The 22,975-nt window shown below is 43.5% G+C and overlaps 1 protein-coding gene across 1 annotated transcript in view; it reads left to right on the top strand.

Annotated features, from left to right (window-relative positions):
- LOC147889326 (F-box family protein with WD40/YVTN repeat doamin) overlaps window positions 1-22,975 on the top strand; it is a 68,216-nt gene that overhangs the window by 31,549 nt on the left and 13,692 nt on the right. The window contains exon 7 of the mRNA XM_087391844.1: window positions 9,565-9,710. Within this exon, the coding sequence (XP_087247970.1) occupies window positions 9,565-9,710 (146 nt within the window). The remainder of the gene's footprint in view (window positions 1-9,564; window positions 9,711-22,975) is intronic.

Raw genomic sequence — 22,975 nt, 5'->3', positions numbered from 1 at the left:
TCTATATTTTGGGGCATTTGGAGCACCACTAGACACCTTTATCTGCCCGAGACCAGCCCATTCCTTTGCTCAAGTATTGCGGTAGAGGGGGGATCGGTCTACTCTTTGTGTGTTGGGTCTCACACTCTTTGCTCAGAAGGGGGGTGTTGGAGATATCATAGTCAAAGAGTATGTTGCTGTGATGTGTTGGTGTGTAGTACTAAGAGATCGAGTACTAGTCCTTGTGTGAGTCATGTGTGAGTGCCACGTGTCACTATGGGACTTATCCCATATGCACTTGGTGCAAGTGTGTGAGTGTGTAGCCTATAAGGCTTGTATTTCATTTTCCTTATCTAGTGATGATGAATGAATGAAAGCCTTCATGGATTCTACATTTGTCTACCATTTCTTGACTCCCTAGCCTCTCTCTCTCTCTCTCTCTCTCCCCCTCACACCATGTTTCTAACACTTGCCCTTTTTGCCTTTCCCTTTCATAAGGAAGGCCTTGTCAATGAATCCCTTGAACTTGTTCTCCTGTCTCTTCTTGCAGTAGGAGGAATACTAGCTCTTTAAACGTGATCGGTGCCGACTGCCGATCTTCAAGACGAACCTTTGTAGTTCTTCGGAGCATACCTAGCAAGAGCCTGGCCATCCGAACTAAATCTGTTGTTTGACCAATGTCACCACAATGTAAATATCCTAAGTCAAAGCACAGTTGACCATTTATTTGATCATAATTAAAGAATTTTCCATCTAGGTTAATTATGGTAAAAAGAGTTCTTCTATTGGTCAAAGAATTGACAACAGTCAAAGATACTTGACTTTGGTCAAGTAAGCTTGATTTTGGTCAGGAAGACTTGGTTTATATGAAGAAGGTTAACTGCGGTTAACCAAGATGTGCCAACTTCGGTTGGAGAGACTTAACTATAATTAAGGCGCCTCGACCCTTGGTCAAAGCCTCTTAATCATGATCAAGAGCATTGACTCCAGTCAACCAAAGAATAAAATTTATTTATATATTTGTTATGTGTACACGCACATGATGTATTTAGTAGGGACGCCCACCGTGACTAGAATTAGTCCACAGTTTAGCTCTAACAATTAATGGGTGCCATGGTGGTGCGCTTTAATTAATTGTTGCAAGTACTAGGAAGGGTTATTTTTCCAAGCGCTATGGAGCCTAACAAGCATTTAGGAGGCTGTTCGCATGACCAAGTGCTTCGAAGACTCCAGAGTTGCCCTTAGTGGCATGTATTTAGGAAAGTAATTTAGAATTTGACAAGTGGCTTGTTGCCAAGAAAGAGAGTCTTAAGAGCTCATGTAATTTTCTTCACGTTTTGGAATTTGTAACAGCAGCTTGCACGCTGAACTCTTGTACTCAGTTTCTCCTCATGAATAAAAATCTTCAGGGGGGTCCAGCCCGACGATTGTCTTGGGCTCTAGTGTGCTTGTAGAGAGAGGGAGAGAAGGAGAGCAAGAGAGAGTGTTTTGTGGTTGCAAAGAGCAGGACGTTTTTACATCGAGATGACATTGGTATCAAAGCACGGCTTTGTCATCTTTCTGAAGAGGCAACGATTCTAGTTTGAGGATGTAATTGAATGGTTTGCTGTTTTGATCACAAAGATGGGAATGACGACGGCTTGCAAGTATCATTATGCTGCCATATATTGCAACGCGAGGAGACATGAGTCCTCTTTGCTAAAACGCGGGGCAGACAAGTCTTCATGTCACGCATCAATTGGCTTGCTATTCGACAGGCTTGGCAAGAGGAGCACACGGATGCTGATTGCACATGCGGGCAAACGGTCCAAAAAAAGAGCGTATAGAGAGCTTGGTTGTAGCATGCGTGACGAACGTCACCATTGGGGGGTGCAAGTGTGAAGATTTGGAGAAACCTTCGCACAACCTTAGGCTTTGAGGCAGCGTTGGGTGCTTTTCAATGATGACCCATGGGATGCCTCGGTCGAGGTGACGACGATCCCGTTTGGGGGGTCATGAGCATTTCAACAAGGACGGGTCTTGTGGACTTTTAGAATAGCAACCGACACCCATCCACGAGAAAGACCTTCCCGCATACAGACCATGTGTGCTGAAATCTTTACGTAGGCACGAGATGGGAAGAAACGCAAGACTGGTGAAGGCTCTCGACGCGACCTGGTTTTGGAGTTTTACTAACCGTACCCTAGATAGTTTCTAGTACCTTGGTCAGTGCCAGCTCCGAGTACATGTGGCATAGGCCTATATTGGTGCTGACGTGGCGCTGACACATGCGGGCTGATGTTGCATTGTACAGAACAGTGTTGATGTGGCATGCATGCCTAAGGGGTGCTGATGTGGCAGTATACATGGCAGCCAGTTCAGATGGTGACGTGGCACTAACACGTGGCTGATGTGGCAGACCATGGATTAAGCTAACCTAACTTTGGTTAGTGAACTGGTTAGAGGTCTAGTTAACTTGACCCAACCAGACTAGTCTGGTCACTGTAACCAGAGAGGGACCAATCCAGTTGCAAACTAACAAAACCAAAACTAGCTAGTCTGGTTAGTGTAACCAGCCGGTTACCCATCCAGTTACTATCCAAAAAAAAGAAAAAAGAAAAAAAAGGATAGTTACGGAGACTGTTTCTGCCAGCAGTTTTCACCTACCTGTCAGACTTTTACTGTTAGAAAAGCAGCAGAAGCACAGTAAAATCAGAGATTTGGAGGAAAAAAAGGAATATGCATGCCTTTGAGTAGTGAAAAGAGGGAAAAACAAATGCTTTTTGAAGTCATTTGCAATAGCCAGAAAAGGGGCACACAGCTTTGAGTTTATGCCTTGAGTTGACAGCCCGGCATTGGCATAAGTTGTGAATGCAAGACACCTCTTGTTGAGGTAATTTTCTCTTTGAAAAGCAAAGGCTGCGTGCATCAGTTGCATACATAGTGTGTGTGAGAGCTTGCAGATCTAAGACAAGTTGTAGAAAAATGGCTCAATCACCTATCTAGTGCGATTTACAAGATAGGGATGCACATCCAAGACAAAGACGTGTGCAGCAAACTCAGCAAGAATTTGAGCAGATGGTACGCATTCGTATGCAGGAGATGGAAAAACTCAAAAGGGACCCAAGAGCTCAGCATCTGTTTCAAGCAGAAACTATGCCTGATGCAGCTTATGATGTGCCAATGCCAGAGGCACACTCTCGTGTAGAGCCCGAGAGAGAGGGATCTCATAGGGGACAGTCTCATAGCAGGAAGAGATCGAGGCATCATCACCGATCTCCAAGCCCTTCACCGTCTACTTCAAGTTCAACTTCTGTATCTTCTTCTTCTTCATCAGATAAACCATCCAGGAAAAGAAGAAAACACAAGAAGTCTAGCAAGAGCAAGTCTTCCAAGACCAAGGAATTTAAAGATGGAGGTAAATTTGTCAGGTTTATGACCTATAATGGACAATATGGTCATACAGACAAAGCACTGCAGTTCATTAGGTAGTTTGATGCTGCATTCGGTACAGAAAACTTTTCAGAATCCTCCAAGTTGAGAATGGTCAGCTTGCTCTTGACAGGGACATGTAGTGCATGGTGGAGTGCACATACCACATATGGGTCAGCGCCAAAGAGATGGAAGAGCTTCAAGAAAGCCTTCTACCAGCAGTTCATGCCTTAACAATTCAGAGATCATGTCCTTCAAGATTGGGATAGTTTACATATGGATGCATGGGATACAGTGGAGGTATACAATCAAAAGTTTTGGGATGCTTATTTGTAGGTTGCACCTTTCAAAAAGATCTCTAAAAGAACCCAAATGAGAAAGTAGAGAGCAGGTTTCAGTTCAAAAATTCAAGCAGTGGTGAATGCTCTGAGGGCAAAGAACATCCAAGACATTATGCATTTTGCTTCAGTAGCCAGTCTTGTACAGATACAAGATCCAGCCACAGTGCCATCCTTGCAAGCAAGATGTACTCAAAGGAAGAAACCTGATTTTCCAAAATCAGAAAAGAAAGAGTATCCCAAGGTTAAGAAGAAAGGGTTTCAGCCTCAGAAGTCGAGGGGTACTCAGCTTTCAAAGACATATAAAGGCAAATCCCCATTCACTCCAGCTGAATTCCGCAGAGATGGGAAATGCTTTAGATGTGGGAAAGAGGGGCATATGGTTGCCTAGTGCCCTGAGAAGCCTTCAGGTTCTAAGGAGCAGAAAAAGCCCCACAAGTACCACTGAGACCAATGGTGGGAGCAGTCCCAGATGTTTTGGGTTGTACTTCAAACCCACGGGAAAAAAAAAATTTGCTATCATGGGGAAAGGTAAGAGATCAGCAAGCATTAGTCCTATTTGATCCAGGGTCTATAGACAATTTCATATCCGAAGACTTAGCCCTGAGATCAGGGATTAAAATTGAAGAGCTAGGCAGAGCTCTTGATGCTGATCAAATGTTCCATGGGAATCCAGTGCAAGTTACTCCTTTGATAGCTTCATGTCCATGTGCAAAGTTATATAGATCAGGAGGACTTCTTAATTTCTCCTCTCAAGCAGCATGATGTTGTACTTGGTACATCGTGGCTCCATCGAAAGGGAGTAAAGATAGAATACCCTGAGAGGGTGTTGAGTTTTATCCATAGGGGGGAAAACCAGTGTTTAGTTGCTAGGAATAAAGGGGAAACTATCCCCATTGTATGTGATGTTACATGTGGTAAAGCAATAAAGTCTACAATTTCCGCGTACATGCTTTTTGTAAAAGAAAAAGAAAATGATATGCATGCTGAAATAAATGATGCAGACAAAGATAAATTTCAGTTTCTTGTGAACTTTAAAGATTGTTTTTCAATGCTTTGCCAGTGAAGTTAACCCCATAGAGACCAAAGGATCATCATATAGAGTTAATGCTTGGTAGTGAGCCACCAAATAGACCACCTTATAGAGTCGGTGCGACTCAGAGAGAGGAGATTATGGCTCAGGTGCAGGACTTGCCGTCCAAAGGGTTGATTCAGCCCAGATCATCTCCTTTTCGCTCACCAGTACTTTTAGTATAAAAGAAAGATGGTTCTTTTCGAATGTGCATTGATTACCGTGTATTAAATAAGATGACCATTAAAAATAGATTTCTGACACCATGCATAGATGATGTGCTTGACTAGCTCAGAGGGGCAACAGTTTTCAGTAGGATAGACTTGAAGAGTGGTTATCATCAAGTCAGAATGCAACCACAAGATGTGCATAAGACAGCTTTTCGCACTACATTTGGGTTGTATGAATACTTAGTGATGCCTTTTGGGTTGACAAATGCTCCAAATATCCTAAGTCAAAGTATAGTTGACCATTATTTGATCATAATTAAAGAAATTTTCATCTAGGTTAATTATGGTGAAAAGAGTTCTTCTATTGGTCAAAGAATTGACAATAGTAAAAGATACTTGACTTCGGTCAAGTAAGCCTGATTTCGGTCATGAAGACTTGGTTTATACCAAGAAGGTTAACTGCGGTTGACTAAGATGTGCCAACTTCGGTTGGAGAGACTTGACTATAATCAAGGCGCCTCGACCCTTGGTCAAAGCCCCTTAATCATGATCAAGAGCGTTGACTCCGGTCAACCAAAGAATAAATATATTTATTATTTGTTATGTGTGCACATGTGTTCAGTGGGGACGCCCACCATGACTAGAATTAGTCCATAGTTTATTATTTGCATGCAAAGCGCTAACAATTAATGGATGCCATGGTGGTGCGCTTTAATTAGTTGTTGCAGGTACTAGGAAGGGTTATTTTTCCCAAGTGCTATGGAGCCTAACAAGCATTTAGGAGGCTATTTGCGTGACCAAGTGCTTCGAAGACTCCAGAGTTGCCCTTAGTGGCATGTAATTAGGAAAGTAATTTAGAATTTGACAAGTGGCTTGTTGCCAAGAAAGAGAGCCTAAGAGCTCATGTAATTTTCTTCACGTTTTGGAATTTGTAACAGCAGCTTGCACGCTGAACTCTTGTACTCAGTTTCTCCTCATGAATAAAAACCTTCAAGGGGGTCCAGCCCGACGATTGTCTTGGGTCCTAGTGTGCTTGTAGAGAGAGGGAGAGAAGGAGAGCAAGAGAATGTTTTGTGGCTGCAAAGAGCATGACGTTTTTACATCGAGATGGTGTCCTAAAAGGCATGCTAGGGGATGGTCTCCTAAAAGGCATCACAAGGGCTTTGCCATGATCCATATCCAAGTTGTAAGCTCTTTCTCTAGATCTAGAATCCTTGCCTCATTGTTTACCTCATACATGTTCTTCAAGATGGTCCATGCACCAAGGAGTGTCTGCCAGCTCAATGTGTGGGAGCACAAAGTCTAGAGTGATGCTAATACTGATGGCCAAGGCCTCTACATGATGCATCGTCCATTCCTTCACCTCTACTGGATCTGGTTGAGTATCCACTCTGGCCACATTGGTTGTGGCCTTTGGTATCTCTTCAACTCCGGTCACCTGACTCCCAGAAGCTCGGGATCGAATATCGAATGGCCATGAAGAGGATGTGAATGGCTTTGGGGTGTTCATATGGATCGAACACTTAATGTTCTTCTTCTTCTTGAAAGGGGGTCGCTTCGTTTGATGGAGGGGCTCTTTCCTTCAGGGCTGAGGGTTCACAAGATTCGCTCATGAGGCTCTGATACCATGTTAGAGTCAGGGCACTGTATGGACAACAACCCTAGCAGTGCAGAATAAACTTAAATCTCACAAGAATCTCCCTTAGGTACAACAGTAAACACTGACTGATATAACTCAGAAAGAAAGAAAGAAAGAAAGTTTATTAAAGTCTTCGGAAGACTGATTGGTCTATGAGGTTGTGAGAATCCTGATACAAACAAGCTGTGAGGGTGGACCTAGTAAACCAGCATCCACACCAATGCAGAATGCAAAAAGCTGTGCTAAGTACTACAAAGTCATGTCAGAGTGATCGACTACACATCATCATCATCATCATCATCCTTATCATCATCATCATCAGTTTTCTTGAGACCATACAAGAACTTTTGCAGCTTGCATGCTTTTTACTCTGTCTTGTAAATAGAGGGAAGTTGCTTGCTAAAGGCCAACTCCCCACGCAGCAGAGAATTCACCCCAAGAACGCAAGACACATGCACAGAACACTTGCTTTACTCAACAGTAATAGAGGACAACTCAGATCTGGAAGAGAACTTAGATGTACAGCCAAAACAGAATTGATATTTAGATATCAAGTACAAATTTTTTTGGGTAATAAAGTGTACCAACACTTTCCACAAACAATTACCAAGGTAAGGTACCAAAAGGTGGATCTGTTTTCTGCACCCTCTCAGATAAACTCTCCCTGTTCAGCCATGTGCCTCCATGTAGGCTTCAGTAGCTGCTCACGTCGCACTCCTGCAAAGAATGCTCTGATGTGTACTGCAGACAAAGCTCCCCTTCATGTAGTTCTTATGCTCTCCTACAGGTTTAGGTCTGCTATAGATATCAGGGACTTAGGCTCCTGCAAGAACTCTCTGCCAAGATGGTGATCTCTAGGGGGTTCCAAGTGCTCTTCACTGCTACAGAATGATCTGCAGGCTGAGTACCCAATTGATTGATGGAACCCCCTCAAGGGGCTCCTATAAAGGGCCAAATGCAGTAAGGTATTATGCACCATGAATATGCTCTACACCTTGCTCAGAGCTGCTGGATGAACTATAAATGATGGGGCCTTTGCCGCACCCTGCTGATGAAAACCCTTACTAGTCCCTGGAATGCACCTTGCGAGTGGCTGTAATAACCTGTCCAACTGATGTACTTGCTGCCCACTGTTTGTCGTGTCACTGACCCACCTGTGAGCCCTCAAATGAGCAGGACAAGGAGTCGGACACCGCAGGAGATAGAAGTACCTGGATAGGACAGATTGGCACTGAGTCGGGCACTGCAGGAGATAGAAGTACCTGGATAGGACAGCTTGGCATTGCCTAGAGCAGATTCGGAGGACTGCCAGCACCTGAAACGCCGTCTAGAACAGCCGCAATGACACGTGGCAGCTTTTGGATGGAACAGGACATCCGACAGGGTACAGGGTCTGTAAGAGCCTCACTGTCTCCATGGTAGTTTGTGTGGCAAGGAGCAGCAGATGGAGCAGGAAAAGGCAGCACGGAGAGTGCACAAAAAGACTGGGAAACAGGCACCAATATCTGCAACAGATTAGGGCAGATCCAATCAGAAACCAGGGCAGATTTGGTCGGGCCAGATGTGCTGGATCTGGTTGGTTATTTTACAGACCTATTCGGCTAATTGAGATCTGTTCTCAGCTTATAAAAGGACTGGCTTTTTGGCCACTAAACTGAAGCCTTTGGAGCCCCATGATTGGCATAGATTGTGGCGGATATTTCCTTCTGTAGTGCTCGGTCTGAGCAGTCTCCTTGATTGCGATTTGTGCCCAGCAACTTGGCTAGTTGTTCCTGCTCCTCCTGAGCAGATTCTTTCCACACTTGGTGGATTGACAAAACTTGCTCTATCACTTCTCTATCCTCGTGAGAAGATTCCGCTCACACTTTCAGGATCTGTGGACCAAGGGATTGCTGTTTGACTCCTTGGTCCGTCCTTGGATGTACGGCAGCCCTTGTTGAGGGCAGGATCTGTCAAATATAGAGTGGGCTCGTGTGGAGCAGCTACAGGTTTTCATCCTATCGCGGATGATCCACGGTAAGCCGTCCATCCCTCTTCAGATTATTCAGGCTGAGTTTGGGTCATCCCAGCCCTTGTTGGGGGCAGGATCTGTCAAATATAGAATGGGCTCGTGTGGAGCGGCTACAAGTTTTCATCCTATCGCGGATGATCCTTGATAAGCCATCCGTCCCTCACCAGATTATTCAGGCTGAGATTGGGTCATCCCCACTACAGATGGATGCAGTATTTCAGGGCAACAGTCAAAGAAAGATTGCCGCAAGGATGCCGTGAAGAAATGCCCCCCCCGTCCCCCCCCGGGCCCTCTTCTCTATGTGCGTGTGCCCGCGTGGACTAGGCCTCCTAGAGTTATCTGAATTTTTCGAAGGCTCATCTATAGTGATTTCTACAGCCTGATTATGTAGAATAACTAACAAAATTTGTGAACTTGTTTCACTAAATGCTGCAACATAGTTTCTCGCCTAATGTGGCTCCATTCCTTTGACGATCCATTTCAGCCTTATAAATCTTGATGCAATGCAGGGAAAATGCAATCTGGCTCATATAATGCAATGACTTTGAGCGGGTTCCTTTTGCACAAATAAGTTGCGTGCTTATACTATTCATACATGTGTCTCATGATATTCCATTTTCGGCATAAAACCTTGATCTTCTGCAGAGCAAGCGTGATCTGCTTCATATAATGCAATGGCTCACAGCAGGTTCTTTATGTATAATGAGCTGAAAAAGTTATGTGTGTTTTGTATAGCATGCATATTTATTTCATACTTATTTCATACTTATTCGCCATAGCATCGAGTGTCCACAGGTTTTGTGAGAGCATAAAGCCCCTTTAATACATATGGTGTAAATTTGATATGTTACCATGCCTGTTATCACATGTTGTGTTGATGTGTAGACAAAGTGTTATGATTTTTATTGCAGTTGCTAATATTGAGGTAGAAATTCCGATGGCAGGCAACACACTGAACGAGTGAGCTGTGTTGTTGTTGGTGTGGATTCATCTCTTCTTGCTAGTGGATCTGCTGATGGCACTGTTCACTTGTGTGATTCCTTGTCCGGTCAAAAAATTGGCTGCCTGTTGCCTTCTTGTCCCCCTACAGGTATGTTATAAATTTTTTTCACAGAAATGCACCATAATGTTTAATTCATTGTGGATACAAAATTCTAATCACACCTTTTTCTAGTCTTTTCCTTTTTGTATATTTTGAAGCGGTTGATTGTTCTGTAGCTTTTATCTATAAACAAGTGAGCTTCGAACGCATGGCTGCTTTTATGATTCACACCATATCTAGTTTGAACTATCTTATGTATATTCAAAAGGCAGCTAGGAACGTAGATGTGTTCCATGTCATCTAGAACTTCATTTCATAACAGTCTTTATCATCTGCCAAGGGCTTTTCCCTTAGGTTCATGTTAAATTCTCTATCCATTTGTATGACATGAAGATCACGCTTTATAATGCCATATATTTGTGCTTTGCATAGGTGGCATTCCTGGAAGTTAACTTAATGTTTGTATCTTATCAATTCCAAGGTACCTTATAAATTTCAGTTAACGTTTATTTCCTGCACACATTTTTACATTGTCATGATTTCAAAGCCATGCAGTATCAAGACATGAACATAGCAGCCAGATAGATGAAACAAGTTCAGTACTCATTTAATTTGATCAGTTCTGGGTTTTCATGGCCCAAGTATGTTGGTTAGGGATCGCTGTTCAGCAGAGATGGGACCAATTGTGCAGAAATTCTGTATTGCAGCAGTAAGTAATTTTTCAGGTCAGTTAGGTTATTGCATTTTTCACGCTGATGATATAGCCTTGAACCATGTCCTGAACGGATCTTTAGGCTATATCTGCTGACTGTTGTTCCTTTCAGAACCAGTTTGAAGGGTACATGCCCGTTGGAGTATCTTTCCCTTTTTTCGAGTGACGGGCAGGTGCTTGGGAAGGACAATAAGGAGTTTTGTATTGGCTTGGGACTGTATTGCTTACAATACTACATACTAGATCAGCCCCCCCCTCTCCCCCGCTGCCGTCCCCCTCTTCCCCCCAAAACGTTCTGCTTCATGCTTTGAAAACTGAAACAGGATCAGCTGACAGATATCCTCAAGGGTGCTGACAAGAAAGAGAGACCAGCTACTTTGCAGCTTGCTTCTTAATGTTTTGGCTCATTGCCTAAGGTAAAGCAGGGGCAGGTGCCGGCAGCCAATATGGTGGACTGTAAAACCAACAATTTCTGCAATCAATGAGAATAGAAATGCCTCCAGGCCAAGCCGTGTAGATATGCTAATGATGCTATGTGGCTCCTTGAAGGCCTCATTATGTTGTTCCCAGATCAAGTGCAAGGTATGGATAATATTTAGCCATATGTTAAATAAAAGGAGGGTGGCAGCAAATCAAGTGTGCTAGAAGGCTTCATCGCACACCCCAGCAATGCCATGCTGTAATGCTAACCATTATTTTTCCCAGATATCATCCTCCAGCAGACGAGAAAGGTACTGCTTGAGTGACATCATGAATCTGGTGGCACTTGATTGCTTCCGCATGGAGTAAGGAAGTGCAGGAAAATCATCTTGATGTGAAGGGATCGCTACCCCTCTATGACCCAAGTTTCCATAGCCCAGGTGAATATTCATAGAGTGCGTGGGGCTTGAGCGAACTTTGTGAGATTCCTGAGCCATGTAGTAGCTCCATAGGTAGTATGAGATTGTCTCCTAGAGCCCCACCTTCAACAATGACAGGTACCCTCTCTCCTCATCTGCTCAAGTTAGGGACCTATCCATGGGCCACAAGCTAGAAGTAGTAGATCTTTTGTGGTCTTTGGTTGGTCTGGAGCCATGAGCAAAATTTAGGTGCGGAACTTGTTGCTCAAGCAAATGGCTCACTCTCGTAGGGGACCCATGGAGAGACCGCTAGCTACAGATGTGTGCCAATGCAAGCGGTATACGAGAAGCTTGCATGTTTGCCAAATTTGGGAGGGACAAAACCACTCTCTAGGGTCCCACGGCATCTCTCCTGAGGGTGACCCTCTCATTTCGAGAGCCACCATTGTGCGTGCTTTCCTTCGGCAGAATGGGTTGTAACCCAATGCGCGCCCTACCTCACTGCTACTTCGATCCTTTGTTAGTCATCCTTAATATCCTTGTGGAAGGCAGGAGGCTCTTATTGAAGCACCCCACTAAAACTTATGTTGTAGAACTCTATTGAGGCTCTAATCTAAGAGTCACATCGTCTCCCAACCTGTAGATGGCAGTAGACTGGCGGGAGAGTCCAAATCTGGGAGAACTATCCCATTGGCAGTGCTGTCCCACTGGCATATGCCCTCTCATTATGCCTCTAGAATAGCAGCCTCAATCTCTCCTATCTGTCATCTTGCTTCTTTCATGTGCAACAAGGTGTTGAGCTACTCCTTAGGCACTTGCTATAATCTGTTCCACGATCTCATGGATCTGGCTGGGTTGGTGTTTCATTAATCCCAGCCAATATACATTTTGGCACTGAGGATGATCTGCTTCTGGTCTCGAACCTGGGGGTCCCGAATGAGTGCTGCTTGTCTATCTCCTTAGTGCTCTATGAGTATGTTTGTATTTATGACGGACATCGACACATATTGTTATGGGGGGGGGGTCATCTGAGTAGATAGGGCCCGTCAAACTGGAGCCACTGATTTAGACAGCACGAAATTTGGACATGTAACACTTATTTTATCTAATGAAATAAAAGAGTCATGCATTAGGCACCTAGGTGGGGGAAGAGTCAAGACACATGAAGATTGGGAACCTTACTCATTTTATTAGGCTAAGTGTATTCCAGTTGAGTAAATGGGGTACGAAGAGGTGTGAGCCTCTTCATGTCTCATCGTGTCTTCTTGTCATGTCACTCACCTCACCTACATCCACTTCATACACGCATGTGCACTATGCTTAAGCAAGAAATAACATAATACCAATCCAGGGCACTCTTCCCCATTTGAGGGCCATTTCCAACGTTCATTTCTCTATTCCTACACTCTTGTTTGCTGCGTAACTTAACAAAAACAAACAGTAATCTGAAGCATTCAAGAAATAGAGAGAGTACTTTGCCTTTCATTCACCTACCCCCCCCTTCCCTTTTCTCTGTGCCATGAACTGTTGCCCTAATCTGCAGCTTATTCATGCTTTGCACCTCGCAATGAGGTCTTCAGTGGCTATGGGAGGAGCCCAAAATTCTGTCTGTCTGCACCCTTTCTGCCCTATGTGATGTGCTCACTGGTGGAGCACTTCACAATGCCTAAGGGCTGCTGAACCTGCCCGTGTTTTTGCTGCACCCTGCTGATGCACCTTCTCTGGTTCTCTGATGCACTTATGAGGGTTGGAACAGAGACTGGACTCCCTGCCTTGTTGCTGCCATTCACGGCCTCAAGTGCCTTCTGTGCACTTCTAGAGGGATGTTCTGCAGTCTACAGAGGGCTCTTCTAGAATATGACCTTGACACCTTGTGTGCCCGCCCCCAATGGGGGTCTTTAGATGGTCTGAAATCCCCCCACAGACTGGCCGACCCAGCCTGTAATGGGCTGACTGGACCCAGTCTATGAACTGGCTGACCAGGGAAGTGTTTGGGCTCTATAAAACCCCCTCAGGCCTGCTCCATTTCTGCTAATTGTCTGGGCTGTATATCTGCCTATATGCAGGACTATGCACCGACTTATGACAATGCTCATGTGTGGCCCTAGGGATCAGCATCATGGCTGTTTACTGTGGGGCAAGTCTGTCGGCAAGTCTGTCCTAAAGGGTGGGCCTTCATTTGAAGCAAGAAGGAACTCTGTGTGCTGCTCTCACATGGCAGCCTCTCTCTTGCCTATTCCTCTACAGGTGTCACTCCCCCGTGCTTTCCTCATTTGGGGGCTTACAAATGGGAGTTGATCCTTGTTTTCAGACAGGCCCTTTCCGTGTGCCATCATCAGCCGCACTCCACTCCTCGAAGAACGTGCTCCATCTGCTCCTAGGCAAGAGCAGTGAGAAATTCATCAAAGGCGTCTATGTTTGGTTCAAATACCAGTAGATCAAACTCCAAGCTTTGGTAGCGTGGTCCATGCCATCTTGAAACTCCACATCATCCATACTCCACCTAAGTCGTACCGGGTAACTCCTCCATGACATCGCCCTTCTAGTGCTAGAAGTGACATCTGACAGATATCTTCATGGAATGTAGGATCATGCTAAACCTAGTGCACACAAGATTAGTGGAAAAACTAAGGTGGCTCAAAGCACACTAAATAAGACATGAGAGGGAGATAGCAAATCTATATCTCTTGCAATGTGTGTACTCAACAATACATGATAGGCTTCTTATATAGAGAGAGCCTTTAGAATAGTCAAACCATGTGGGATCCTCTCATCCACATCTCTCCTTGTGGATATCCTCAATCCACATCTCCACATCTTGTAGTCCACATCCTAGGGTGGCTACTTTAATTCTTTCCTATATCATACCTTAGCCCTTTAATCTATGTGCTCATGGCACCACAACTCTCAACGCCTCCCCTTGGTGCCATGATTATTTGGCTATTGCAAGGTGGTCAAATGTGAGTTACAAGATCAAATCCTCCCTTGGGTGCTTACGTGGCTACTCTCAGGTGGTCAGGTTTGATTCACAAAATATAGGCAAGGTTGGAAAGGTTTTTGTTTCTCAATACATGTTGTTCCTGTCATTCTGCTCATGGCTTGATGATGACTCCACGTAGTTGACTTGCTGGTTCTTCAATCTGCAATCTTCTTCCTTGTGTCCGAGCTTCTTGCAATGGTGACACTTTGGTTTGTTCTTCTTTGCTTGACGTAGCTTGATGCATGATGCTTTGTTCTACCATGTGTCTTGATGCTTTATGTGTGGATGCCATGCTCTGTGCTATGGTCATCTCATACACTTGCGCTTTTGGCATTTCTGCCCTCCTACTGCTGCATGGATCTCTTCTTGGTCATAGCCAGCCTCCTTCAGCAACTTCATTGTTTCTTGTACCTCTCCCCTTCCCTTGCTCTAGTAACGAAGACCTCACGTTGATGAACTAACAAACTAACTAGCTAACTAAACTAACAAATTGACTCGTGCAGTGGCAAAACTAAAGACCACAATGACTAACAACTAACCTGGTGACTAAACGATTCACAACAAGCAAGAAACACCAAACCTAACGACTGACCTGGTGACTAAATGACTGACAACAAGCAGCAAACCTAACAGCAGATGGACAGACCAGACCTAACTTACCTAACCTAACGACAAAGTGGCAACTAATAGAGGAAAAGTGATTGTCTTTTTGAGATCTACGTGCCTATCAAATCAAAATCATTGTTAGCAATCAGACACTACCAATATTGAAAGAAATCAATTGGTAAGACCTTTGCAACAAATGGAAAAGCGATGCATGAATGCAAAAAACCTTAAATCACCACTGGAAATTACTTAGCAAAACAAAGTAAGCTAGAATCAGTAAAAAATCCTAAGTTGAAAATTAGATGCAAGACCACACTGAGGAGACCAAGTAACAGGGCTGAATAGGAGGCTAAAAAATAGGAGGAGCAGCAAGTTCATGAAACTCTGCCTACACAGGACATTGTAGAGAACCAAAAGTTGGAAGGTCAGGAAAAACACCCCTAGTATAGAAAGATAATCCAAACTCACCACAACAAAGATAGCCAACAACACCATCACCAGTGGCATAGGAAAAATTGAGAGATTCATGGGTTCGATTGAGAGATCAATGGAGTGATTTGTGGATGGAGGTGCTCATGCATTGTATGAGTTGTATTAGTTGCCCTTCTAAGTGTTGGGATATCTCAAGGTGTATGCCTCAGGCACACCTTGGTTTCTATGTGTGAGTGCTAGAGGCACAGTTAGGCGCCCATAAGCACAGTTAGGTGGTGGAAAGCCACATAGGATGATTGAGAGAATCTAGGAGCAGATTGAGGAGATGATTGTGGAGCTCTGAAGTCATCAGTGATGTCAGTGAGCATGTAAGAGGTGCCTACATAAGGACCTCACTCTTCTTCATTCCATAATGCAAGTATTCTGAATTTGTGTCCACTCTACTCTTTCCTTTCAGTTTACCAACATGGTATCAGAGCCATTTGATCCCCCTTGATCCATTTCTGCCACATCATCATCTTCTTCTCCATCTTCTTCTTCACCATCTCTTCCTCTTCTTCCTAAAATCTGCTTAAGCCTGTTCTCCTCCAGTTCTCTACCATTCTCCACGCCCTTCCTGCTGGAGATCCACCTCGAAGGGGCGAACCCCTGGCTGAAAGGAATTGAAGAATCACGGGCTCGTTTCGTCGCCATTTCATGCAGTTCGTTGACCCTTCTTCCTGCGTTTTCTCTCAGCATGCTCCATGCTTCTCTAATTCCTTTCAGAGGAAGCTTGTCCATACCTAGAGCTATCCTGTGCTGAAATCTGAGCAGCAATGGCTGCATATTCAAGCTGAAAACAGAGAAAAACCAGTCGAAAATGGAGAGAGAAGCTATGGCGCCCTAACGTGTTTTTGCGCCCTTTCTCCTCAGTGGACCTTCTGTGGTATATAAGCTCTCTTTTGCCTCAGAAACCCCCTTTTCCTTTGCTCTGAAGAGTGAGATACAAGCCCTCCAAGTTCAGTCTTTTGATTTTGACAGTTTTGACAAGTTTTTTGAAGATGATGCTACATAAGATGCTATTCTAGCATTTTTGGTTTTTTTGAAGTTTTCAATAACATCAGTACAACTATGGCTTCAGCTTTGCTTTGAGTTGCTATACCTATTTTTGATTGGAAAGCTTTCATTTTAGCCAGCTCTATGAAGCATGTAAGAAAAAGCATCATTGATTGAATTTTGGTCACTAGTCTTTGCTACATTAAATGCTTATATTTGGAAGCCTTTCAGTTGTTATTCTAGCCTTGTAAGAGAGAAGACACTGCCCAATATCTGGGTTAGACCCTCTCATGGCTACCATATTGAATATAGATAAGTTCAATGGAAAGGGTTTCCACACATGGTAGATGAAGGTGAAATTTGCATTGATGAGGGAAAACCTCTGGGGACTTGTCAAACCGACTTCAACCGCTTCTTCTACAGCCTCCAATGCTGGAGAATCCTCAGCTCCGACACTCCCTGCAAGGGATCCCGCTAGAGAGGAGAAAGCATATGGTATCATTGCTCTTGCTTTAGGAGATGATTATATTCATCACATCTCTGACTTAGAGTCTCCTTCAGAAGCTTGGCAGAAGCTTGACATGATTTTTGCTGCTAGCTCTCACATCTCTAAATTATCACTTAAAATCTCTTTCTTTGAATTGAAGATGGTTAGTGGCACTGCTTTGGCAGCCCATGTCAATTACATGCGGAGTCTTATGACTCAACTTGCTTCTATCAACTCTCCTATTACTGCAGATGATGCTATGGCAGTGTTGCTTAAGAGTATGCCTGAAGATTATGATCATATTGCTACCACTTTGAAAAATCTTCCTAATCCTAATCTTGAAGGTATTATCTCTGCTCTCCAAGAAGAAGAAAGGCAATGACACAGCTTATGCTATAAAAATCCAGAAGGGCAAGTTTATACCTTGCAATCATTGTGGAAAGACAAATCACCTTTCAAAGGACTGCTTCAAAATCAATCCATGCAAACACTGTGGCAAAAACAATCATCATGAGAAGTTTTGCAGAGCCAAAGCAAAGACAGAAAATGCCAATCTACTTTCAGTTGATGTGCCTCCACAAGATGAGGCATCCTTTGAAGATTATGCATTTTAAATCATCTCTATGTATGCTCCAGATCTCTCTTTTTATGTTGAGTCAAGGTACTCAGCCTGGATAGTCCTCCAAAATGAATGAAATAAACTATTGTGTTTTGTGTGTTTTGTAAACACCTCTGGTCACCTTATGATGTAGGCCATGTGTATGTGTTTTGCTCCATGGTACCTCCTGCAGACATTGTGTGCATGTACATGCAGGGGAGATAACCATTGGAAGGTCTTTTTGTATCCCCTTTGTTTACCTTACGCCCATGGGAACCCTTGCTAGCTTGAGATCCTAGCCATTGATAGATCCATGACCACCATGAGATGGCATGAGACACCTTGTGCTAGCTGTATCCTTGACATAGCTTGAGGCATTCCCTTGAGGGGGGGTTTGTTGGGATATCTCAAGGTGTATGCCTTAGGCACACCTTGGTTTCTATGTGTGAGTGCTAGAGGCATAGTTAGGTGCCCATAAGCACAGTTAGGTGGTGGAAAGCCACATAGGATGATTGAGAGAATCTAGGAGCAAATTGAGGAGATGATTGTGGAGCTCTGAAGTCATCAGTGATGTCAGTGAGCATGTAAGAGGTGCCTACATAAGGACCTCACTCTTCTTCATTCCATAATGCAAGTATTCTGAATTTGTGTCCACTCTACTCTTTCCTTTCAGTTTACCAACACTAAGGGCTCTCTATTCTTGAATAAACTCTATTCACTTCATTGCCGATCCTTCCTTATTGCTCCATCACTGCTGTTGACCTTTTCTTTGCAGGTCGAGGCACCACTTTAACATCTATATTTGCACTCACTTGACTTTGCAGCGGCCACCGTGACGCCTAAGGTCCTTAACTTTCCCATGCTGATAGGTTGAAGGAAGTTGCCATTACCTGTAGACTAGATGAACTGTTGGCAGCGCCTTCTCCTATTGCATGCTCTTCAGCTACAGGTTTGAGAGTAGTCCGCATGCCGAGGAACCGATGAGGATAGTAGAGATGATTTTTTGACAATCGAAACACGTGAAGGACGACGAGGAATTTGGAAAGATTGTTGTGGGCAAAGGGAACTACTCATTCTTGCATGTGTTGGTCATTGTCGTCACTCCCTTGCATGATTTCTTTTTTTAAAGGTCCAATGTACCCAACCATTGGATCTCCGAAAGCTCAATGTCCAACCAAATGGTCCGAAGTGGGATCATACTTTTTCTTCATTTCAACAAATGGCTTTAATCGAAACCCATTGACTGCTTTCATTGATATATTACCACGCATGTCAGCCTGTCGGAATCTGGTTGGAATGTGTTTTAGCCAAGATCCTTCACAATTTTGAATGGTCCATCATATCTCAACTTCAATTTTTTGGGAGAGTTTCCCAATTTTGTATTAAACATCAGTATCCAAATCTCCTTCCTTGAACAATTTAAATTTGATATTCTTGTTAACCCAGGCTTCTCTATGCTCTTGGATGACTTGTGTAGTATCCCAACTTTCAAGTCAATCTTCTTCCAATTGATTCAATGATTGTCATCAGAATTCCACCAACTCCTCCAGACTGAGCCTTTCCGCTAAGACCCGTAAATTAGCAGTAACAAATTCCATGGGCACTACTGCCTCAACTCCATATACCATCTTGAAAGGTGTCATTCCAGTGCTTACTTTGAATGCTGTTCGGAATGCCAACAATGTTGAATCTAGTTTTGTGTCCCAATCCGTTTTGTTTTCCAAAACTGTCAATTTCAGAATTTGCTTCATGATTTTGTTAGAACTTTCTGCTTGTCTAGCTGCTTGTGGATACAATTTTCTGAACAATCATGTGAACTTTTGCCAAATTTTTAGTAGTTATGTTTAGGAAGTGTCCTCCCTGTTCCAATACCAAACATCCAAATCATGTAATGATATTACGGTACAGAAACTTTGCAGTGTTGTCCAATGAATTGTCGTGAAGAGCTTGTGCTTCTACCTACTTAGTGAAATAGATTTGTTCCCAGTGTGTTTTGCAGTTGGTTTAAATGGTCCCACAAAATCTAGACCCCATTTTTCGAATGGATCCAATTGTAAAATTGGATTTAGTGGCGATCTGTCGGCATCTGTTGGTTGTCCATCCGTTTGGCAATTCCAACATTTCTTTGCAAATTCATGTGAATCCTTAATTACTGTCGACCACCACAATCCTGTTTGAAAAGTCTTTTTTTATGTGACATCACCTGCAAAATAACCACCCAATGTCCCCTCAATGTCCCTTGATGGGCTTCTTGCAAAACTGTGTGCTGCTCATGGTCTGGGACACATCATCTGAGTATGTGATCTATTTCCCTTTTGTAAAATGCCCCTGCAATAATTATGAATGGTCTGCTTTTGAGAGCCATTTTGCGCTTTTGATCCCTTGTAAATTTTTCAGATAACACTCGGTCTGTCAGAATTTGCAACCTTGTGTCATACCAATATATTCCACGAAGAGCTTCCACGTGGAACAAAGATGCGTCTGGTAGGTCATCCAGAATTCCTGGTCCTGGGTGTTCTCTAGATTCCAATCTGCTCCGGTAATCAGCAATAAGGTGCTGTTTTCCTGGAGTGTGCACTATTCTATAATTGAAATCTTGTAATAGTAAGATCAACCTTGATACCTGGTTGTGATTTGTTGACTAAATACAAAAGTTCCTGGTGGTCGACGTGGAAAACCACCAAGTTAGCCAAAAGATAGTGCCAAAATTTCTACAAAGCATATATCATGCCCAAGCCTTCCCTTTTAGTAACTGAATAGTTCCGTTCGGCTGGTGACAAGGTACGGATAGTATAGTAAACTAGCTAGAGCCACCCTTTTTTAAGGTTTGCATTAATACCGCTCCTATGGCAATTTCCGATGCATCCACAAATACATGAAATTCCCGAGTTCAGTCTGGTGGAATAAGAATAGCTGCTACTACAAGCATTTTCTTCAGTAACTCAAATTCTTTTCATTGCTCTTCTCTCCAAATAAATTGTTTATTAGGCTTAACCAATTTTGATAGTGGTTGACGGACATAGGTCAAATACTTGAGAAATCTATTGTTCCATTTTACTTGCCTTGTAGGTGCTATGGAAAGAAGATTACATGCATACTCACACATACACGACACAGAGTATGTGGAAAAGAATGAAGACACAGTGTATCCGAATCCGTGAATATGCATAATGATCGAGATACTGTTACGCTCAAGTCGAGGTAACATGACCTCGGAAGGGTCAGTCGGCATTTTCCTTTAAAGGATCAATGTTTGTATTATATTTGTTTGAGCTTCATGTAAATGATAAAAAAGGAATCAAGGTCAAGGTCCTTGGTGAGGGTGACATGGCACTAGACTAGGTGGATCTAAGGCTAGGGGACCTAAATGCATGAAATGTGCCAAGGAGCAAATAGTTTTAATGATATCCCAAGAGAGGGGTAAATGATGCATTAAGAAGGGGCCCTAAAATGAAGACATGTGGCATACTAGATCCATCTAGGGAAATTCGGGGCTTGATGGAGATTTAGTAAGCAAGAGCTGTAACGTAGAAATCAAGAGAGAAAGCTTACGACCACTGAGATCGGCTGGGAGGTGATTTAATGTGTCAGCGCCCGTGATTCGACGTAACGAGCTAGGGGTAACAGATTTTCGCGTTTCATTTGGTATCAGAGCGACATGTGATTGGAAAAGTGGGATTACAGACTAGCGATCGCAAGAGCTCTGGGACTGGCTGGGCGTATGACGACGGACAATACGGAGCCCAAATTCTACATAGATCGTAATTTGGCAGTTTGTCAGTCTGGGTAGCGTTGATGAGCAGCGCACGACGAGAGCTACTGTGTGGTCACGGAACTAGCTGTTGTGATATTTAGGGCATTAATTGTTCATGGATGTCATCGCAATTCAAGGAACCAGGGAGAACATTGTTAACCTCCAAGCTCGAATAATTAATTCGTAGGATATCAGGGGGGCGCACGCGCTAGTCACGGTTTGGTGCTCCTTGGCATCGCGTGAGAAACTGAAGATTGGGATGGAACATTATATGATTGGCTGGCGTTCGTATCGTGGCTCAATTGATGTGCGAAGTCCGTGAGTAAAATCGTCACGTAGAACAGTCTTCTTCGTCATCGAATTGATCACCTTAGTGTAGCTGTTAATTACGTTTATTCATGGGCATAATTTTGGAGCGTGAAACAATTTAGCTTGGGACTAAGGTCACAATAGTATTTGGTGGAATTTGGTGAAGGAGATCCCGGGAGCAGACAACTGTTCGGACGGTGGTATTGACAGGGGACATGTCATTCAAGGTCTTTGGACCTTGAAGAAGAAAAAAAAAAAGAGAAAAAAAAAAGAGAGAGAGCCACATCATCCATTCAGGACAGATTATAAATGCAGATTTGGAGTGGCTTACAGGGACTGGTTGATCTTTTCATGCAACAGAAATATAACTAGGGAGCTCTCTATGCCTTCTAAGATTTGTTGGAGTATTTGCTTGTTTATTTACCTTCGTGTTTGAGTCAATTTGGATTGCAGGAGTTTTCCGTGGTACAGGGAAAAGTGGTTTTGGTTACAGCGTGATATATGCTTTGTTAGCTGTAAATTTGGAAGTTGGACTTTCGAATTGTAATTACAGTTTCAAGCGGTGTTTTATTATTTATTAAAAAAAAAAAAAACACACCCATTGACCTAAATGGAAGTAGAAGAAGAAGCTTCTAGGATGGATCCTGTAGAGTCGGGAGTCCGGCCGACCCCGTAGGTATCGCGCCCAGCAGGTCATACACTATCTGGCAGAATTGCAATGTTAGAGGATGCCTTACAACAGATTTTAGCACAGTAGTTACAAGCAAATGTAGGGAAATCTGAGCTTAGGAAAATGGTGCATAGTATGTCTGCTAGGCCATCCTGTGAAGAGAAAGGTAAATCTCCAATGGAACTGAAGTCCAGTGTTCATACGGTCGAGCCTAGGAGGGCTAAGGTGCCTAATATTACCAACTATAGGCCAAAAAAGTATTCTGGTCGGATGTGTGACCGTAGTTCCGATATCATTGAGACCTGGTTACACAAATGGGACGAGGCCTTCGCCATTTGTGAAATCAGGAATGATATGAAGAAAATCTGCGAGGCCACCCATATGTTTAATGAGGCAGCGGATAGGTGGTGGATAAAACAGCAAAAAGATGGAGTAGCATCCACTACTTGGGAGGGGTTTAAAAAGAAATTTATAAAACACTTCCTACCTCCTGACGAAGCATCCCGAGCTTGGGATCAGTATCGAAACCTTCGTAAGATTTATCAGTGGCGGAAGACACTGATAAGTTCAGAGAAAGTGTAATGAAGATTGATGAACCCCTACCCCAGTCGATCCAAGTAAAAGATTTTGAATGATCGAATAAAGATGGAGGTTCGAGCTAAGTATGCAAACACGCTAGATGAAGCAATTACCATAGCCCTGAACTATGCGGATGCAAAAGGGAACAGACCAAGTGGGTTTGTGCAGGTTGGAACTCAGTATGGGTACCCGAAGAAAACTGGGTTTAAGAAGAAGTGGATTAGCAAAGGGAGTGCCTCACAGCCTAGTGGTCAAGCCAAGCAGGCGAAACCAGTTGAGACTCCAAAATCAAGTACCACCATTGGAATGAAG

This window comes from Dipteris shenzhenensis, chromosome 20 (assembly GCF_047967505.1).
Source record: "Dipteris shenzhenensis isolate YYH24624 ecotype China chromosome 20, Dip_SZ_1.0, whole genome shotgun sequence".
Classification (NCBI taxonomy): Eukaryota; Viridiplantae; Streptophyta; class Polypodiopsida; order Gleicheniales; family Dipteridaceae; genus Dipteris; species Dipteris shenzhenensis.
This window is presented reverse-complemented; position numbering and strand designations above follow the sequence as displayed.